This window comes from Nicotiana tabacum, chromosome 21 (genome assembly GCF_000715075.1).
Source record: "Nicotiana tabacum cultivar K326 chromosome 21, ASM71507v2, whole genome shotgun sequence".
NCBI classification, from domain to species: Eukaryota; Viridiplantae; Streptophyta; class Magnoliopsida; order Solanales; family Solanaceae; genus Nicotiana; species Nicotiana tabacum.
In genome coordinates, this window is record NC_134100.1 from 29,411,216 (window position 1) to 29,427,992 (window position 16,777).

The 16,777-nt window shown below is 35.6% G+C and overlaps 1 protein-coding gene across 2 annotated transcripts; it reads left to right on the forward strand.

The window, feature by feature from the left end:
* Nucleotides 1-5,006: 5,006 nt before the first annotated feature.
* On the forward strand, nucleotides 5,007-15,764 carry LOC107765790 (histone-lysine N-methyltransferase CLF). 2 transcript variants are annotated; one of them, XM_016584485.2, is made up of 17 exons: nucleotides 5,007-5,245; nucleotides 7,621-7,722; nucleotides 7,845-8,170; nucleotides 9,302-9,463; nucleotides 10,158-10,242; nucleotides 10,396-10,539; nucleotides 10,693-10,740; nucleotides 10,833-10,904; nucleotides 11,080-11,804; nucleotides 12,677-12,830; nucleotides 12,937-13,157; nucleotides 13,450-13,581; nucleotides 14,078-14,168; nucleotides 14,760-14,807; nucleotides 14,887-15,015; nucleotides 15,122-15,199; nucleotides 15,277-15,764. In XM_016584485.2, exons 1-17 carry the CDS (start codon nucleotides 5,183-5,185, stop codon nucleotides 15,466-15,468), a joined length of 2,772 nt encoding a protein of 923 aa, XP_016439971.1. In that variant the 5' UTR covers nucleotides 5,007-5,182; the 3' UTR covers nucleotides 15,469-15,764. The 2 variants fall into 2 exon arrangements, with proteins under 2 accessions (XP_016439971.1, XP_016439972.1); XM_016584486.2 differs by lacking the exon at nucleotides 5,007-5,245 and adding an exon at nucleotides 7,393-7,541.
* The last annotated feature ends 1,013 nt before the right edge of the window (nucleotides 15,765-16,777 follow it).

Here is a 16,777-nt window from a genome sequence, read left to right on the forward strand (position 1 = left end):
CCCTTCTCCTAAAATTAGAAAATATATAGATGAAATGACTCATGTTGATGAAACTTCATTTTCCCAACCCCCACCCCCACCCTCCACATGTTATAATATTAATTTCAGAGAACAACTAGATCATGAAACTTTACAAAGACAATTTGCCAATGATATTTTTTTTTGAGGACGAAGAAAATGAGGAAGAACAATTAGAGGAAACACCGACTAGTCCCGCAACACAAGCTCCAACTCAGAGTCAATCTTGGTCTGAAGCTTTACCCCTTGTACCTCTTGAAAGGGGTAAGCCTAAGCCTGAACGTCCCAAAACATCACTTGTATGAAATTTTTTTAAACATGATAAAGTCAATCATCGTGCTATATGTGGAAAATGTAAACAATGATTTTCACACACAAAAAGTGGTGGAACGGGGGGTTTAACCAGACACTTACTTAAGGAGCACAAATCTTTATGGATACAAGCTAACATAGAAGCCGGAAAAATTATGGATCTTAGCACTAGTACTGGCACTCTTGGTGGATCTGGCGGGGGTTCTAATTTTTTACAACAACAGCTTGACCCTACTTCTGGTACTGTTTTACGCCCGTATAACAAAGATAGAGATCGTGAAAACTTAGCAAAAATGGTGGCTATCTGTGGCTTACCTTTTACTTTTTCTTCTCGCCGTGCTTTTGTGCATTATATACAAGAAACTTATAATCCTATTTTTCAAGGTTTTCCTAAGACCACGGATAGAAATGATGTTTTCAAATTTCAAACCGAATATCTTCAGTATATTCGTTGTGTATTTTTTTACTTAGATTGTAAAGTGTCTATCACATCTAATATAGGTCTTAGTCCTAATAGTTGCGATTATTTAACTGTTACATGTCATTGGGTTGATCATCACTAGAACATGCAAAAACGTATTATTGGTTATAAATTTGTTGATTCAAAACACACTGGAGCATATATTGCAACTACTATTCTACAAATACTTGATTTTTATGGACTCATTGATAAAAATTTAATTATCACCTTAGATAATGCTTCTGCTAACACAACCGCAGCAACTAGCTTAAAAACTAGACTTTGTCCAATTAATCCAGCAATTTTTCTTGTTAGATGTGCATGCCATATTTTTAACTTGGTTGTAAAGGATGGTATTAAATTATTTTCTGATGCTTATAGTAAAATACAACATGCTTGTGACTATATTTTTCGTACTAATAAAGCGAGTAGACTTCGTGAATTTGCTCAACAATGTGCTAGTGATAACCTTCCATTTAGAAAAGTTCCAAAAGATATTTGTACTATGTGGAATTCTATGTATGAAATGCTTAAAGTTGCTTATCATTATCGGGTGCCTATACAAAAGGTATTTAATATGCATAATGGTACCCCCGCTGATCAAATTGTTGATTCTGATTGGGATGAGATCAAAGAGCTTACTAAATTTTTAGAAAAGTTTTATTATGCTACACAATAATTTTCTTGCATATATTATCCTACTGTTACACAAATATTATGGTATATTTGTGGAATTTCTGTTGTATTTGGTAAGTATAAAACAAATCTAACTTATGCACCGGCCATTAATGAAATGATTTCAAAATTTAAAAAGTATTTTTTCCCTATTCCCCAAGTTTATTTAATTTCTACCTACTTAACCCAACTTTAAAACTAACAGGTGCAGAGGGACTTGTTCGTAAGATTTATGAGAGTTTAGCAATCCAAGAAAATGAACAACCATCTCTCGAAGACTGCCAAGCTAGCATATATTCTTATGGTAGATCAATATTTGATAAATATAAATCTATGGAAACAACAGGTGGTAAAACTGTTCCTTCTATTTCTAAGTCTATAGCAAAAGTTCTATGGGAAGATATGGATGATATAACAGGTTTTGATTCCTCTATTGATGATGAACTTGATTCTTATCTTAATAAAGTATTGGAAAGTATTAAAGACGAAGAAGGCAACGAACAACTTTTGGCATGGTGGAGGGAGCGTGGCAAGGTTTTTCCAATACTTTCAATAATAGCCCAAGATATCCTGGCTATTCAAGCATCATCAGTAGCATCGGAGAATGCTTTTAGCACGACAAAATTTCAAATTGGAGATCATAGACATTCACTACCGGAGGACAGTCTAGAGATTTTCATATTATTCAGATATTGGATTAATTCATAAAGAAGAAATCTTGGTTTTGAAAAATTAACCATTAGGGAAGAAGAAGAATACAATGAGATACTTAGCACTAGGAGCGATAAAGACGTGGAGCTCCTTGGAATGAATTATAAAATTCTTATCATGAGGCAAATATAATTTATCAAGTTCATAAGCTCTTGAGTTTTCTAGGATTATTTGAGCAATTTAAAAAGTGAGGTCCAGGATTTTGTTCAATGCCTAGACTTGGTAATGTTTTGTATTTTCATTTGTTTATTTTGTTAAATACTGTGTGTACGGTGAAATCGAAGGACCAATTTCTCATTGGCAAATTGCTTCGGGAGGCCGTCCCGGAGGCTCGGGACCTCGAGCCGGTTACTTCCCTCAAGATCTGTAGATGCCCAGCCGAGAATTTCATCAACCGAAACCCTGACGAATACGAGAAACCTCCGAAGAGTGCATCCGGAGTCGATCAAGTATACCTAGGCAGCCTAACATTAGCCTATGTATACGTCATGAAGCTAGTTAACTGTCTCATCCCGTTTCCTTTATCACTCAACATATTTTGTACTAAGTTTAGACTCCTATCTCTTATAAAAGGGGAGTCGTTAACACTCTGTAAATGGGGTTCCAACTATTCTCCACAAGATCAATAATATCTCTCTCTCTTCCTTCTCTCTAACGTACTCGCTCTTACTCGTTCGAGGCCATTCTTAGCATTTATTGCTTTCATACTTGTTCTTCATTTATTGCTTGATATTGGCCATAAAGAGCCTTCTTTAATTATATCTTAGTTGTTATCCCTCTCCCAGTTACCCCTGATAGCTCGAGCTCGAGCCGGATATCGACCCGGATATCGACCCGAGGCCCTCCATCGACCAGTCCGAAGCCCGGGCAGCAAGCCCCTCGATTTGATTACTGCTCCGTTTTAGCTTGTATCTCTTCGTTAAAACTTTATACTCCTAGCATCAACTGCTCTAACAACTAGCACAAAAATAGATCACGTATTTTTAGAGTCTCATTTACTAATTTAATTGTTGTTACCATTTTCACGGTAAACATACTGCATTGCTTTTGTCAAGCGACCTTTGGCCATAAAAAGAATTTATTTTTTCGATTTATTTTTATTGTTTTTCGAAATCAATATGGCCATGAAATTTTCGATTTTCGCTTGAAAACAAAAAAAATTCGGAAATTTAAAAAACCAAAAAAAAAACTGTTTTTAAAAATTTTCACTTCAGATCGCTAACAAAAATTCAAAAATAGCCTAAAGTTATATTCATGTCCAAACACAACTCTAATTTTCATATACTATTTTCACTTGATATTTTTTTTTACGTATTTTTTTTAAAATTTTACAATTCTTATGTCCAAACGCCTGTTAGGTCAAGAAACAATTTTACTTCAAGTATACTATTTGTTTTGTGCAAAAAGAAGAAAGATAAAAGTATTAGACATTTTCACAATGGATCCAACCCCAGAATATATCCTATTTGGTGTTGACTAATTAGATTAGGGAGACTTATCTGTTAAAAAGAAAATTACTTGTAACCTTTTTATTTTCTGGTGGAAAGATGCAGATGAAGAAAAGTTACACGGGTTACTTTGTTTCTTATTGAGTTAGTTAACTAGGATTAAAAATTAGTATTTTAAAGAAACTTTACTTTTTTAATTTAATTTTACAAGTGAAATAATTTTTAATGTAATAATTATGTAACTTTTTAAATATTTTATACTCATCAAAATTGGTACATACACAACGTGCATATTTTAAGACTAGTAATACAAATCGAAGAAAATGCTCTTTCGTTCGAGTTGGGATGGAGAATCTAAGTTAGAATATTACACAACTAATGATGAGCGTGAAGAATCTCCAAAAATTTGTGGAGCAAGTTAGGATAGAATTGCAGACATTAAAGTTCAAGTTTTTGGAGGAAGCATATAGTATCAAACGTATGTTAAATGATGTACACACTCCAATTTCTGGGCATCTTTTTACCCCCTTACAACTTGTTTGGATGGTTATTATATATCGTTTCATAATGTATCGTTTTGTATTGAATTATACTGTACTGTATCGTTTGATGAATACAATGTTTGGATGCATTGTATTGTTTTGCCTTCGTTTTATGGTATCACGTACTAGCAATATAATGAATAAACTTGCAATATTATAAAGAAAAATTATGATACGATATATAAAAAAGGTAACATAAATGATAAAATAAAATTATTTAATAATAATGAAGGATGAGATTGAGAGAAAAAACAATCAATAAATACTATTTCTTCCACATCACCTATGTGGGGCACAATCAATATTATTTGAAGAAGAATAATAGTCTGTTTGGCCAAGTTTCTCCAAGTTGAAAAAGTGTTTGGCCAAGCTTTTAGGAGAAGTAATTTTGGAGAAATAGAAAAAAATAACTTTTTCTCAGAAACACTTTTTTGATAAACATTTTTTAAGAAAAATATACTTACAAGTACTTTTTAAAAGTTTCGCTAAATACTAATTGCTGCGTAGAAGTGCTTTTTAAATTAATTAGTCAAATACAAGCTACTTTTCACCAAAAATACTTTTAAAATAAATTAATTTTTTAAGCTTGGCCAAACATGATATAAGGAGGTAAGAGGTGTAACTGATTTTTTGGAATAAATGCGACCAAAGTTCCTATTTTTTCTTGGATAAAGAAATGGAAAACTTGTCCACATCCCCAAAACATGAAAGGTTGAAATTCAAAAAATTCAAAATAATAGTGACTGATCAGAACCAAATTCTCACCAAACAGATCATTTCTTTCTTTAATTTTCACTTTAATTTAATTTAATAAATAAATGCTCCTACCAAAAAGTACTCCTATAATCCAAACTAAAAAAAGAAAAGCGATATACCCAATAGAGCTTCCTCTTCTAGCTCCTTCCCCCTCCTCTCCGAAACTTCAAAAAAGCTAGGGTTTTAACCCGACCCGCAAAATTCGGGTTTTGCAGATCTATATCCGGAGCTCCGTTGCCGGATCGTGCTCAACGACGGCAATGTCGTCGGTGTCCGACGACTCCCCCTCCGATTGCATATCCCAACCTTTAAATGATCTTCCGGTAATTCGTCCAGTGTCGATTCTGTAATTTAATGTTTTCTTTTCAACTACATTTCGGTATTTCTTAATGTTGCTCTGAACATAGAAAAGATCGTAACTTTATTTAGTCTCTTTGATTTCGTAACTTATATAGTGAATTACCAGCTGCATTGTTATTTCTTGGAGCTAGTTTATGTCCCAGGTAGATAATCCCACAATGAAACCAAATAGATAATAATTCGTATCAGTGGAAAACGCAGCTGGCCACAAAAAAACTTTCTTTTTATGATTGATGGTGTAGGGGCCAGCCTGCACACTTTATCAATTCACTACCTGCTAACCAACACAGGTACCGTGTAACTCCATCCACCAAAGCTTAGACTTCGGTAGATGAGAAGAAATTACCTAGTGTTTGTTGTAAGCATAATTGGGTAAATCTTACTTTTTCTACTCCTTTGTTTATTTTCTCAACAAAAAATGAATTTTGCCGGCTATGCTTAATGAAAAGAAGTACTGCCAGCTATGTTTTTGATCTGTACGAGTTACTTATTCTTTGTTTCGCTTGTTGTATAAAGTCTGATGTTTTGACTTAAGAAGTTCTTGATGAATTCAGAGTCTTTGTCAGTTCTAGTTTGGACATGTAGAAGGGCTTGTAGTATAGTTGTGAATCTTGCAGGAAAAATTGTATCTGTTTTTCTTATAGGAAAAATTATATTTTTAATACTTAATTCTTTGTTCATAGAGATAATAATGAGCGCACATCCCTAATTTAATAAATTCAATGTGCTAAACGTACAGCAATGACTGGATGGTAATTTTTCCGGTGTTTTAAAAGGCACCGACGCAAGGCGAGTTGTTTTACCTGATACGGGGCGAGGCATAAGCTTCAAGGCTCTGGGCGTAAACCTCGTGGATCTTTAATTATTAATATATTATAAATTGATATAATAAAGATAAATATTAAAAGAAGGTAAAATACATTGAAATTAATTAAATTTCTTGAAAATATGATATAAGTGAAAATGCATATAGAACTGCATAATCTTAAAACGCTAATCATAATCAACAATTGAGTAAAAAACTAATTAGAACTGCGTCATCTAAAAAACTATTCAGACTTTGGAAAAAAAATTTAGTAGAAAATTTTAAACTAACTTGAAAGAGCAAAAAATAAAAAATAAAAGAGAAAAAGCGATGAATGAACCTACCATCAGAAGCGTCGAACCAGAGCAAGTGATGGAAGATGATGCCATTTTGCTTTGGAGTTTGCAAATTGATCATTTTTCCTTTTACCCTGTAGAAGACAAGGAGAAAGAACAAAAATTATGTCTAACAATAAAAAATCTTTTGACTTTTATGTTCATTAACGTTCTAGGATTTAATAACAAGTTGGCTCTTGTGTTTTTTGTATTAAATTAAGGACTTATTTAGTAATTTTATTTCTAATTTGAAAGTTTTTCTGTGCTTACGGCCCAACCAAAAAAGAACTCGCCAACGCCTAAGTGTACGCTCAGAACAATGGGGCTTATGCCTCGCTGTACTTTCACCCCCAAATTTCCCCGGTGTTTTTTACTACGCCCCGCCCCGGGACTTGCCCCAGAAACGCCTTGTAAAACACTTTTTATTTATTTATAAAGTAGTGTCAATTTCATTAGAATTCAGTACCAAGTAGGTAATATAAAGAATACAAAAACAAGGGACTAAAGATTTCAACTATGTCTTCATGCCATCCAAAAGATCTTGGGTGAATGGTACTTTAATTCCTGATTGCGAAACTAGTTTGAACACTTTCCTTTTTCGGGGTCTTCTTTTGGTGGTTCTCTTATTTCATTTTGATTTTCACGCAGCAAAATGCCCATGTTCCTTTTATTGTGCTTCTTTAGTGCATTTACCCCTTTCCTCAGAGTGTTGTGTACTCGAGTACAATACTAGTAGTATTGGTGTGTCTATATATCTTGTTCTCCTAGTCTTTGAGATTTTTCAGAACATTTAATTAAGACTTCTATTGCATTATTTGTTTAGTTGTGTTTAGAATTACTGCTTTTGGATCGCATAGGGTTATTTTCATACCCGAGTGTCTCTCAGCTGGTGTCTTGTGCATTTGTGCTCGGGTGTTTTTGCTTATGTCGCATGTAGGAGGCTCTCGCCTATTTTGAGGAAGTGAAACCATATATTGCATGTGCATTCCAATATTTGTTAATTGTTATTTCTCTTGCCACACTTAATTCCTTTTTTCTTTTTTTCAATATACAAAATTGGAATGGTACATATCCAAATGGAGTGGAATGGTTATTGAAGATTCATATGGCGAATGGCTGGTAGTTTGGGTTGAGGCATTGTTGATGTTACTGTAAAATTGAAAGATTATCATTTAATGGGATCATAATTTCTTGACAGAATGTGCCACCTGAAGAAGCAACTGTAGAACCTGAGGAAGTATTATCAGTTATTAATTCTTTGAAGGAAAAAGTTGCTTCTGAACGTGCTGAGTATATAAAGGTGCTCTTTCTTTTTCTGTCTTTCAGTTTCTTCCGCATTCTGCCCAATAATCAGTTCTGAATTTTGATTATAGGTACTTTACTATATTTGAACTAATGAGACCCGTTCTCTTCTCTTCGTAGAAAAGGGTAGACGGAAATACACAAAAGTTGGAGAATCTGACAAAGGATCTTTACAATTTGGCAACAGAGAGAAAATCTCTTGAGATCTTTGGTGCTGACAGAACAGTTGATCTACTATCGAAAAGGCAGAAGGATGCAATTGATATGCAAAATGGCATTGATACCAATAATGGAGATGATGATAGCAATAGCTCTGAAGATGACGGATACGCCACTTCTGCAATTCTTTTAGGATCAAGTATTGCAGTCAAGAACGCCGTACGTCCCATTAAACTTCCAGAAGAGAAAAGAATACCTCCATATACTACATGGATTTTCTTGGATAGGTGCGTTAAGTTGTCTTGACAAAGTACACATCTGATGTTCAAGTTTGAATTTTGCTTCCTTAACAGCTTGTGGTTTCATGCACCCCAGCTATATTAAATTATTAATGAGGTTTCTCTAAAACTGTACATGCCTTGAGAATAGCTTTTAATCATTATTCTCATCTCCTATTAGTTTGTTAACTTTTAATCTCATACCCAGAATAGGACTTTTTATCCAATGCTTGTATTCTGTAATGAAAGCCAAGTAGAACCACCTATCCTCTTACTTATCAAAAAAAGAAAAGAAAAAGGAACTGCCTATCCTCTTAATTTATAGTCTATAGCAGCTTTTATCTTAATCTCTTGTATGATCTTAGATATAACTTGTAATATTCTTGACTTCAGGACCGTCTTCTTTATGATTATTATTCCTACAGGCTAAAGATCAGTGCAGTAGTGGATTTTAGTTGATGCCTGTGTTTCTGGATATGTGAACCTGATCTTAGTATGTCAATACTGATTAAGTGGTTATCTGTTGGATTTCGTTCCTCCCTCTTCACAGAGAACTTTGATATTGTTGTAAGTCAAAGAATTTCATTAATAAACACCAATTCGGTGTCCAAAAATATGTACAAGATGTGCGTCTGTCTGGGTGATGCACTTTCTTCCACCAAGCTTGATCAACTACCAATGGTATTTTCTCTTTACACCAAAAATACAAGTGAAATAAAAAAGTTTTTTTAATGCTTTGACATTATTCCCACTATTATGAAACAACCTCCTATCCTGTTTATTCCGCATACTCCAAAAGAGACCTATGTTGATGTATCCTTGTTTTACATAGTAGTTTGTACAGTCTCTTTATTCTTAGAAGGCAGAATGGAGAAATTGATGCATGTCTTTTTGTGGGTTATTTGCATTGGTTTTCAGCGATAGGGCTGTCTCAAATTTTTTTACCTCTTTTCCTTATTGCCTTTTTTTTTTTCTGTCCAAAGCCAGGAAATAACTGGGACTCTAAATGTTAAAATTTCCATTAACAATGCCGCTTCACCATTTTGATAGTTGTAGGTGTCAAAGTGTTCATTGTAGCTATTGCCAGTTACTTCTCTTCCTGATATTTTAATTTTTCTGGTCCTACATTGCGTTTTGCAGAAATCAGAGAATGACTGAGGATCAATCTGTGGTTGGTCGTAGAAGAATTTATTATGACCAGAATGGTGGAGAAACTTTAATTTGTAGTGATAGTGATGAAGAAGTACTTGAAGAAGAAGAAGAAAAGAAGGTGTTTGCAGAGTCCGAAGATTATATGCTGCGGTTGGTAAAATTAAGCTACCTGAAGTCAATTGTGCCCTTTAGTAATTTCTTTTTCTTTCTGGTAGATGGAGAATCTTCTTCAGAGAAAACGTTTTCCACATGGAACAATGGCATCATGTTTCTCTGAAGGATTAAGTATTCTTTAGCTAGGGGATTAGAACTAGATAGTTCCATCAATATTTCCTCCACTTTGGGTCAGTAATATTCCCATAGGAAAGATTTACCTGTTACGTATGTCATAGCTATTTTTTTTCTTTCTCCGCTGTGAATATTATACCTTGAGAACTAATATTCCCTTACCCAAAAAAAAAAGACATACTTTCCAGTCGTGTAGAGAAAGTTCAGACATTGGGCCTATGGCGCTTGCTAATTACTTTGAAGACAAGATCATCACAATCTGACTGTAGTTAATCTTGAGGTGGCTTCCACCTTTTTAATCTCATGCTATCATGACAGTTGTATTAATTACTGTTAATGATGCCAAGTATGGGTGTCCGTATTCTCTTAATTTATAAAGGCTGTGCATAATTTCTAAGCTTGTATTCTGTCTAAATCTACTGCAATTGTTTGATAATTCTTCCCAGACTTAAGCTAAGTCTTGTTTTTATGTATCCCTGAATGTAGAACTTGATCTAGATTTTTATGTCACGAATACGATGGTCAAAATAATGTATCTTTGTCTGCTTATTCGCAGAATGACGATCAAAGAAGTTGGCTTGTCCGACAGTGTGTTGGAATTGCTAGGACAGTGCTTGTCTAGAAAACCTAGTGAAGTGAAGGTACACACTTGGTTTTGATATTTGTTACACTTTGTCATTAAGCATCCATTATCTAATAAAACTGGTCATAGTGCGAACTCTGGTCCAGCTGTTTCCCATTTCTTGGTTTTTGCTGGCTTTACAGAGATAAAACACCATCAAACATTTATACAGGCGAGATATGAAGATCTTGTTAAGAAAGATAATGCAGGCTCTTCAAAGAATGAGTACACGGAAAGTTCTTTAGATTTATATCTTGCCAAAGATCTTGATGCCGCTCTGGATTCTTTTGATAATCTATTTTGTCGTCGATGTCTTGTAAGTATATCTTTGGTTATTCCTCTTACTTTTTGTTTACCAAACTACCACATAATATGTTATATCGAATCTTCTCTTCTCGTTGTTTTTTTTGGTTTCGTACTTCTTCCTACTTATAAAATGTTTTCCTTCTCATTTTGCCCACACTGGCAGGTCTTTGATTGTAGATTACATGGATGTTCACAGGATCTTATTTTTCCTGTACGTTATTGGTCTTCCGACAGATGTTTCATTACCTTGGAACTGTATGTACTCGAAATGGGATGCTTATGATGTCTTTTTACATTAATTAGGCTGAAAAACAACTACCATGGTACTGCTCTAATGCAGATATGGAGCCCTGTGGTCCAAATTGCTACAATCTGGTATCTTTCCTCTCTAAAATTGTACAATTTTTAGACATTTGAGGATTAATTTGGCTTCCTGCTTTTTTTTCTTATGTCTAAAAAATCTAGCAGTACAAATTAGGTATGCTGGTTTTTGTATCGCTTTTTTGGTCGTACTACCTCCAAATCTTATTTGCTTTTTTATGCACTTCAGGCTATAAAGTTCGAAAGTAATGCTACTACAATGATCTGTCCTCAGAGCGCTACTCATGGCAAAAAATCTGTCCTGCCATCTGACGTTGCTAATAATACTCAGATGCCAAGTAGGAAGCATGTGTCGAGAAGATCAAAGTCTTCACAAGGTGAAGGTGCTCCATCAAATGCGAAAAACACCTCGGAGAGCAGTGATTCAGAGATTAGACCCATAAATAATGTCACTCCTAATGAGCACTCTTCATCTCCATTGAAAAGCAAATCTGCCAGTAAAGATGGGAGCAACAAAAGGAACAGCAAGCGAATAGCTGAACATGTTCTAGTTGCCATTAAGAAAAGGCAGAAGAAAATGACAGCTTTAGAATCCGACTCTGTTGCAAGTGGAAGTCTAGGTTCCAAAGATTTGAATCTTCATTGTATTTCACAGAAGGAAAATGAAGATGTGAGTCCATCTTCACAAAAAACACAATGTAATAGTGCTAAAAGGTCCAGGAGGAAAAACTCTCCAGTTTTGGACAGTAAAAGTTCTTTGCAAGGAGAGGCTTTTGGTTGCCAATTGCTGGAAGCTACCAGTGACAAACCTGTGACAAATTATGATGACTCGTCGAGGAAAAATGAATATGTGGGTGAGAGTAACTGCAAACAAGAAATAGATAGTGCTAAATCTTGGAGACCCATTGAAAAGGCTCTCTTTGAAAAGGGTCTAGAAATGTTTGGTAGAAACAGGTTGGTAAACTCCAAAACTATGCTTTGCTATATCTCTGGTCTTGCTTATTTTGCTTCCATATGCGTGGGTCGTGGGTCATCTTTATAAGTTTTGTCGTTTTGTATTATAAGATGTGAAATTATCACTCACATTGCCTGCCTTCTGACTAAAAAAGAAAATGACGTTCAGCATATTAGTTAGATGCCTTGTGCTAGCTTTCGAAAAGCAAGCACACAAGTTGGCCTAGATACCACCGTTGTCCAAACAAGGGGAAAAAAGAAAAGCTGGCTTGGATAGCTTTCTTTGATGCTGTGGATTCGGATCCCGTTTTACAGTGCCTCCTAATTAATGAAAATGTAAGGTTTATTTATTTATTGTTACCCATTGGCCATCATACAAGTTCACATGTCCAACTTGGTCTGTTATCAACTCACAACCTTGATCATTTGGTTGCCACCGAGTCTACTGTGTACCAAGATATCTGACTGCTCAAAGTTCACATAAAGCAAGCTTCTAGTCACTAATTTGCAATCCTTAAATGAGAGATAATGTAAATTTATCCTGGGGTCATTTGTTGTTTGTACAGCAAGAGAAGTATCATATCTACCCATAAGGCAGTGATTTTCTTCACTCTCAGAAATTAGAAACTTAGGGTATGGCGATTTGTCCAAACTTTATGAGATGAACTGAGTCAGCCTATTTGTACTAAGCGAACCGCCAGTTGAGTTGTTTAAACATTGAATATGAAAACCTACAGACGAACTCCTTTATGTTTCATTGGTTGTGAAGATTAAATTTTTTTTCCTTTGGGTGATAAATTTGAGTGCCTTTCTTATTTGTATCATTACACCTTTGATTTTAACCTGGATTATCAACTTTATTTGTTATACAGCTGTTTGATAGCTCGAAATCTCATGAATGGTTTGAAGACATGCTGGGAGGTTTTCCAGTATATGAACAATTCCGGGAATAAGCTATTCTCAGGAGCATGTGATGGGATGAATGGCGGTCTTGAAGGTGGTTCCAACGATGGTCAGGAAATCATGGTCAGTGTTTACTTTTCTCAAAATTGTTCTGCTTAGGTAAGGGAAGTTGAATCATAGCCCGCTTAGGTAAATCCTGTTGTGATAATAAATTCATAATATATTTTAGGGTAATGAACCTCGAAGAAGATCCAAATTTTTACGTAGAAGAGGCAGAGTTCGCCGTTTAAAATACACATGGAAATCTGCTGGATATCATGCAATTAGGAAACGGATTTCTGAGAGGAAGGATCAACCCTGTCGGCAGTTTAATCCATGTGGCTGTCAAGGCCCTTGTGGAAAAGAGTGTCCCTGCATTGTAAATGGGACCTGCTGCGAAAAATACTGTGGGTAAGTCAGCATTGTTCTCTTGAAATTGCTATGAGATTTTCTTATACACTTTATGTAAGTCAGCATTGTTCTCTTGAAATTGCCATGAGTAACTATGAGATTTTCTCATTGAACATTTGCTTCTTATTAAAAAAGAAATTGCTATGAGAACCGTGAAGCAGACACTGGGGTACCACTTTTGAAATTCACAACCTCAGACTTTGTATCTTTTGCCATACATCTCTTTGTTATTACAGATTTAATGCTTTGATTAGCTAATGTTCCTCGAGTGCTTTGCTATTTTTATTCCTAGATGCCCAAAGAGTTGCAAAAATAGGTTTCGTGGTTGTCATTGTGCCAAAAGTCAATGTAGAAGCCGTCAATGCCCTTGCTTTGCTGCAGGCAGGGAATGTGATCCTGATGTTTGTCGAAATTGTTGGATCAGGTGCGTTCTATCAGCCATGCTGTTATTTTCTGTTGCTTTCTAGTTCCTTTAAGCTGTTGATTTGGATTAGCAATACCATAGCAGAAACTGTTTCTAGTGCCCACGGACATTTTTATTAGTTTTTTTCCTTCGTTGGATCGCCCATCTTCTGTATACCTGCCTTGGGTTAGTACTTGCTAATCATCTTGATCCTTTCTAGCGGAAAGTGGTAGTGGAGTTCCTTTTTGTCCCAAATCTCACCATTTTTTTCCAAAGCCTTGATTCTACTTTTTCGGGTTGTGGGTATGCCAATTGAAGGACTAAACCTTTTTGCATTAGCAATTATTACAAACTTAGCAGTAACTATTTTTAACTGCCAAGCTAAACAGTTCATATAATGCTTGTCTTGTGCGGACTTTAACAATAGTCTTATCTTTCAAAATGAACAAAACTTGTATGTTTTAGCACTCATCTCTTTTCGCAAATAATTTGCGTGCATGTTATTTGGCTTTCCCAGTTGTGGTGATGGTACTCTTGGGGTTCCTCCGCAAAGAGGTGATAGTCATGAATGCAGGAATATGAAGCTACTTCTCAAACAGCAACAAAAGGTACTTATATTTGTTATTTCTTCTTGAATCTGGTGAAATTTTACCACATAGACAAGTAATTATTACTGGGTCTTCCTTTTTCTCCGTAAAGAGGGTATCAATTTTTGAATTGAAGTTTCTTATCCAATGGGTATACATTCTTTTACTGGGTTCTATTACTGTCCTCTGTCCTCTATCTGGAAAAGATTTTTCTTTTGAAAATTTGTGTGCTCTTGAATTAGATGACTTCTTTTTTAATCTTTTATGTTCAACTTCTTCCCTGGCTAGATTGTTGAGTCAATTCTTAAGAATGTTTCTGGCTTGGTCCTAATTGACAAGGAGGCCCTTTCATTCGTTCTCTAGTACCTTGCTGTGACGGTCCACCCTAAGTGAAAAAACTCTTGCGGTATTCATTTTGAGGTGGAGAATTATATTGCTCTATTGCACATTTATAGTTTTATGTATCATTTGAGCTTTTGCTGTAATTAGTCATCATAAGGAAGCTGCTGCTTTCCTTCTCCTTCCCACCTTCTCCGTGGTGTTCTAAGTTAAGAATGAAAGTTGCCAAATCTCAGCTCTAGGCTGATTGTGATGACTTATATTCATCTACAGGTTCTTCTTGGTAGATCTGATGTTTCTGGCTGGGGAGCTTTCTTGAAGGTAAGATCTGACAACATGATGGGTTTACATAAAGTAGAAACATGTTTCTTGGGGCCTCATCTTTAAGCATTACTTTCAGAATACTGTTGGAAAGCATGAATACCTTGGGGAGTACACAGGTGAATTAATTTCACACCGTGAAGCTGACAAGCGCGGAAAGATTTATGATCGTGAAAATTCTTCATTTCTATTCAATCTAAATGATCAGGCATGAGACACAACACCCTCTATACTCGGCTATTTGTATTTTATTCCCTAGAATTAATGGTCTCAGCCCCAACTCATACGAACAACTTATCTTTTTCCTGGTGCAGTTTGTGCTTGATGCTCATCGGAAGGGCGATAAACTAAAATTTGCAAATCATTCTCCTGTTCCAAATTGCTATGCTAAGGTAGTTAAATTTATATAAAAACTTCGAGGCCATGGTAGAATTCCTGTTTCTGCGTTGCTGACTCAACTCTTCGATAGGTCATGATGGTGGCTGGAGATCACAGAGTTGGTATCTTTGCCAATGAAAGAATTTGCGCTGGAGAAGAACTCTTTTATGATTATCGTTATGAGCCAGACAGTGCACCCGCGTGGGCGAGGAAGCCTGAGGCATCTGGTACTAGGAAAGAGGATGCTGCTCCTTCCAGTGGTCGTGCGAGGAAACATACATAATTGAGCGTCTATTTAACTGATTTTTGATCCGTTAATATCATTCTTCTTTCCATAGATCCTCGCTGATGACCATGAGATGGAACTTCTAATCAATTTATTGCTGGAGAAGCCATTGCAATCTCCATGGTAACTGATCATAGACTTTTTTGTTTCTGGACTAGGCCCTTCTCAGCTTTGAGTGTATTCAAGCGGGAAAATTGTTAGTCTTAGTAGTTTCAAAGTACATTGTTTCTCATGTAACAGAACATGCAACATTTGTTCAATTATTTGCCCAAATCTTATTGGAATCTCGTAAAGATAGGTGTTCCATGAGATTTGTTGATATTCCACTCGCTGCCGAAGTAATTTTTCTTTTATTACAGAAAACTTGGGTGCAGCAGATTCAAGTACAAGTGGAACTCGTGATAATCAATATTGCCTACTTTCACATCTTATGTCTCAACGGCTCACTTTTGAAGATTGACGTTCTTACATAGCAACCTAACTGCCCTCCACCTTCTCTTTCATAATTTCACCCCCGACTAAAAAATTGGATTGAAAAGTAGGAAAAGAATATCTTTTGCTTTGGATAAAGAAAAAAAAAACATTTGGTTGACTTTGAAAGGAGTGGTTTTACTAAAATACTTGGAATAGGTGAGGTAGAAAGTTGAGCGGGCGTAGGAGAGTGTCATGGCCCGCCACATCATCATGCCATGTAGGTGCCACTTGGCATATGTTTTTGACATATAAAAAGCTTACATATGAAATAGACTAGCACATGCGGGAAAGTTGTAGAGAAATACGTAGATATCTCATGGATAACCTTAGAACCCCATGCAATTGCTAGGAAAGACCTCAGAAGATTCTAGCAATGTAGAATATTCTAGAGAAGGGACTTACTTGTAAATAATAAGGGCCTTGTGTTAATTGTTATTTACTCACTAGCCCCTAGCAGACTAGTATATAAATAGGGCTATTCATTTGTAACTCATCAAGAAAAACAATCAAGTTCTCTACAATAAAAAGCTTCATTTGACAAATTTCTCGTCTTTCAGTCTTTCTTATCTAACATTCTCTTAGCGATCTTGAGTGTTGTAATCTTGGCTGACTTGTAATAGCAAGTTCGTGAGCAAGTTGTCAAGTGTCGTACATGCGCTTAGTTTAAAACTAAGGATGTAACAACGTGGTACCAGAGCAAAAGTTATAACTAAAGGAATGTTAGAAAGAATACAAGAGATTGCTAGAAGGAAGCTTTGTAGGGAACCATAGTCGGAATTACCAAGGGCTTGGTACTTGCAAAAGGGACCAATGTGAAGGTCCGTAAGTGAAA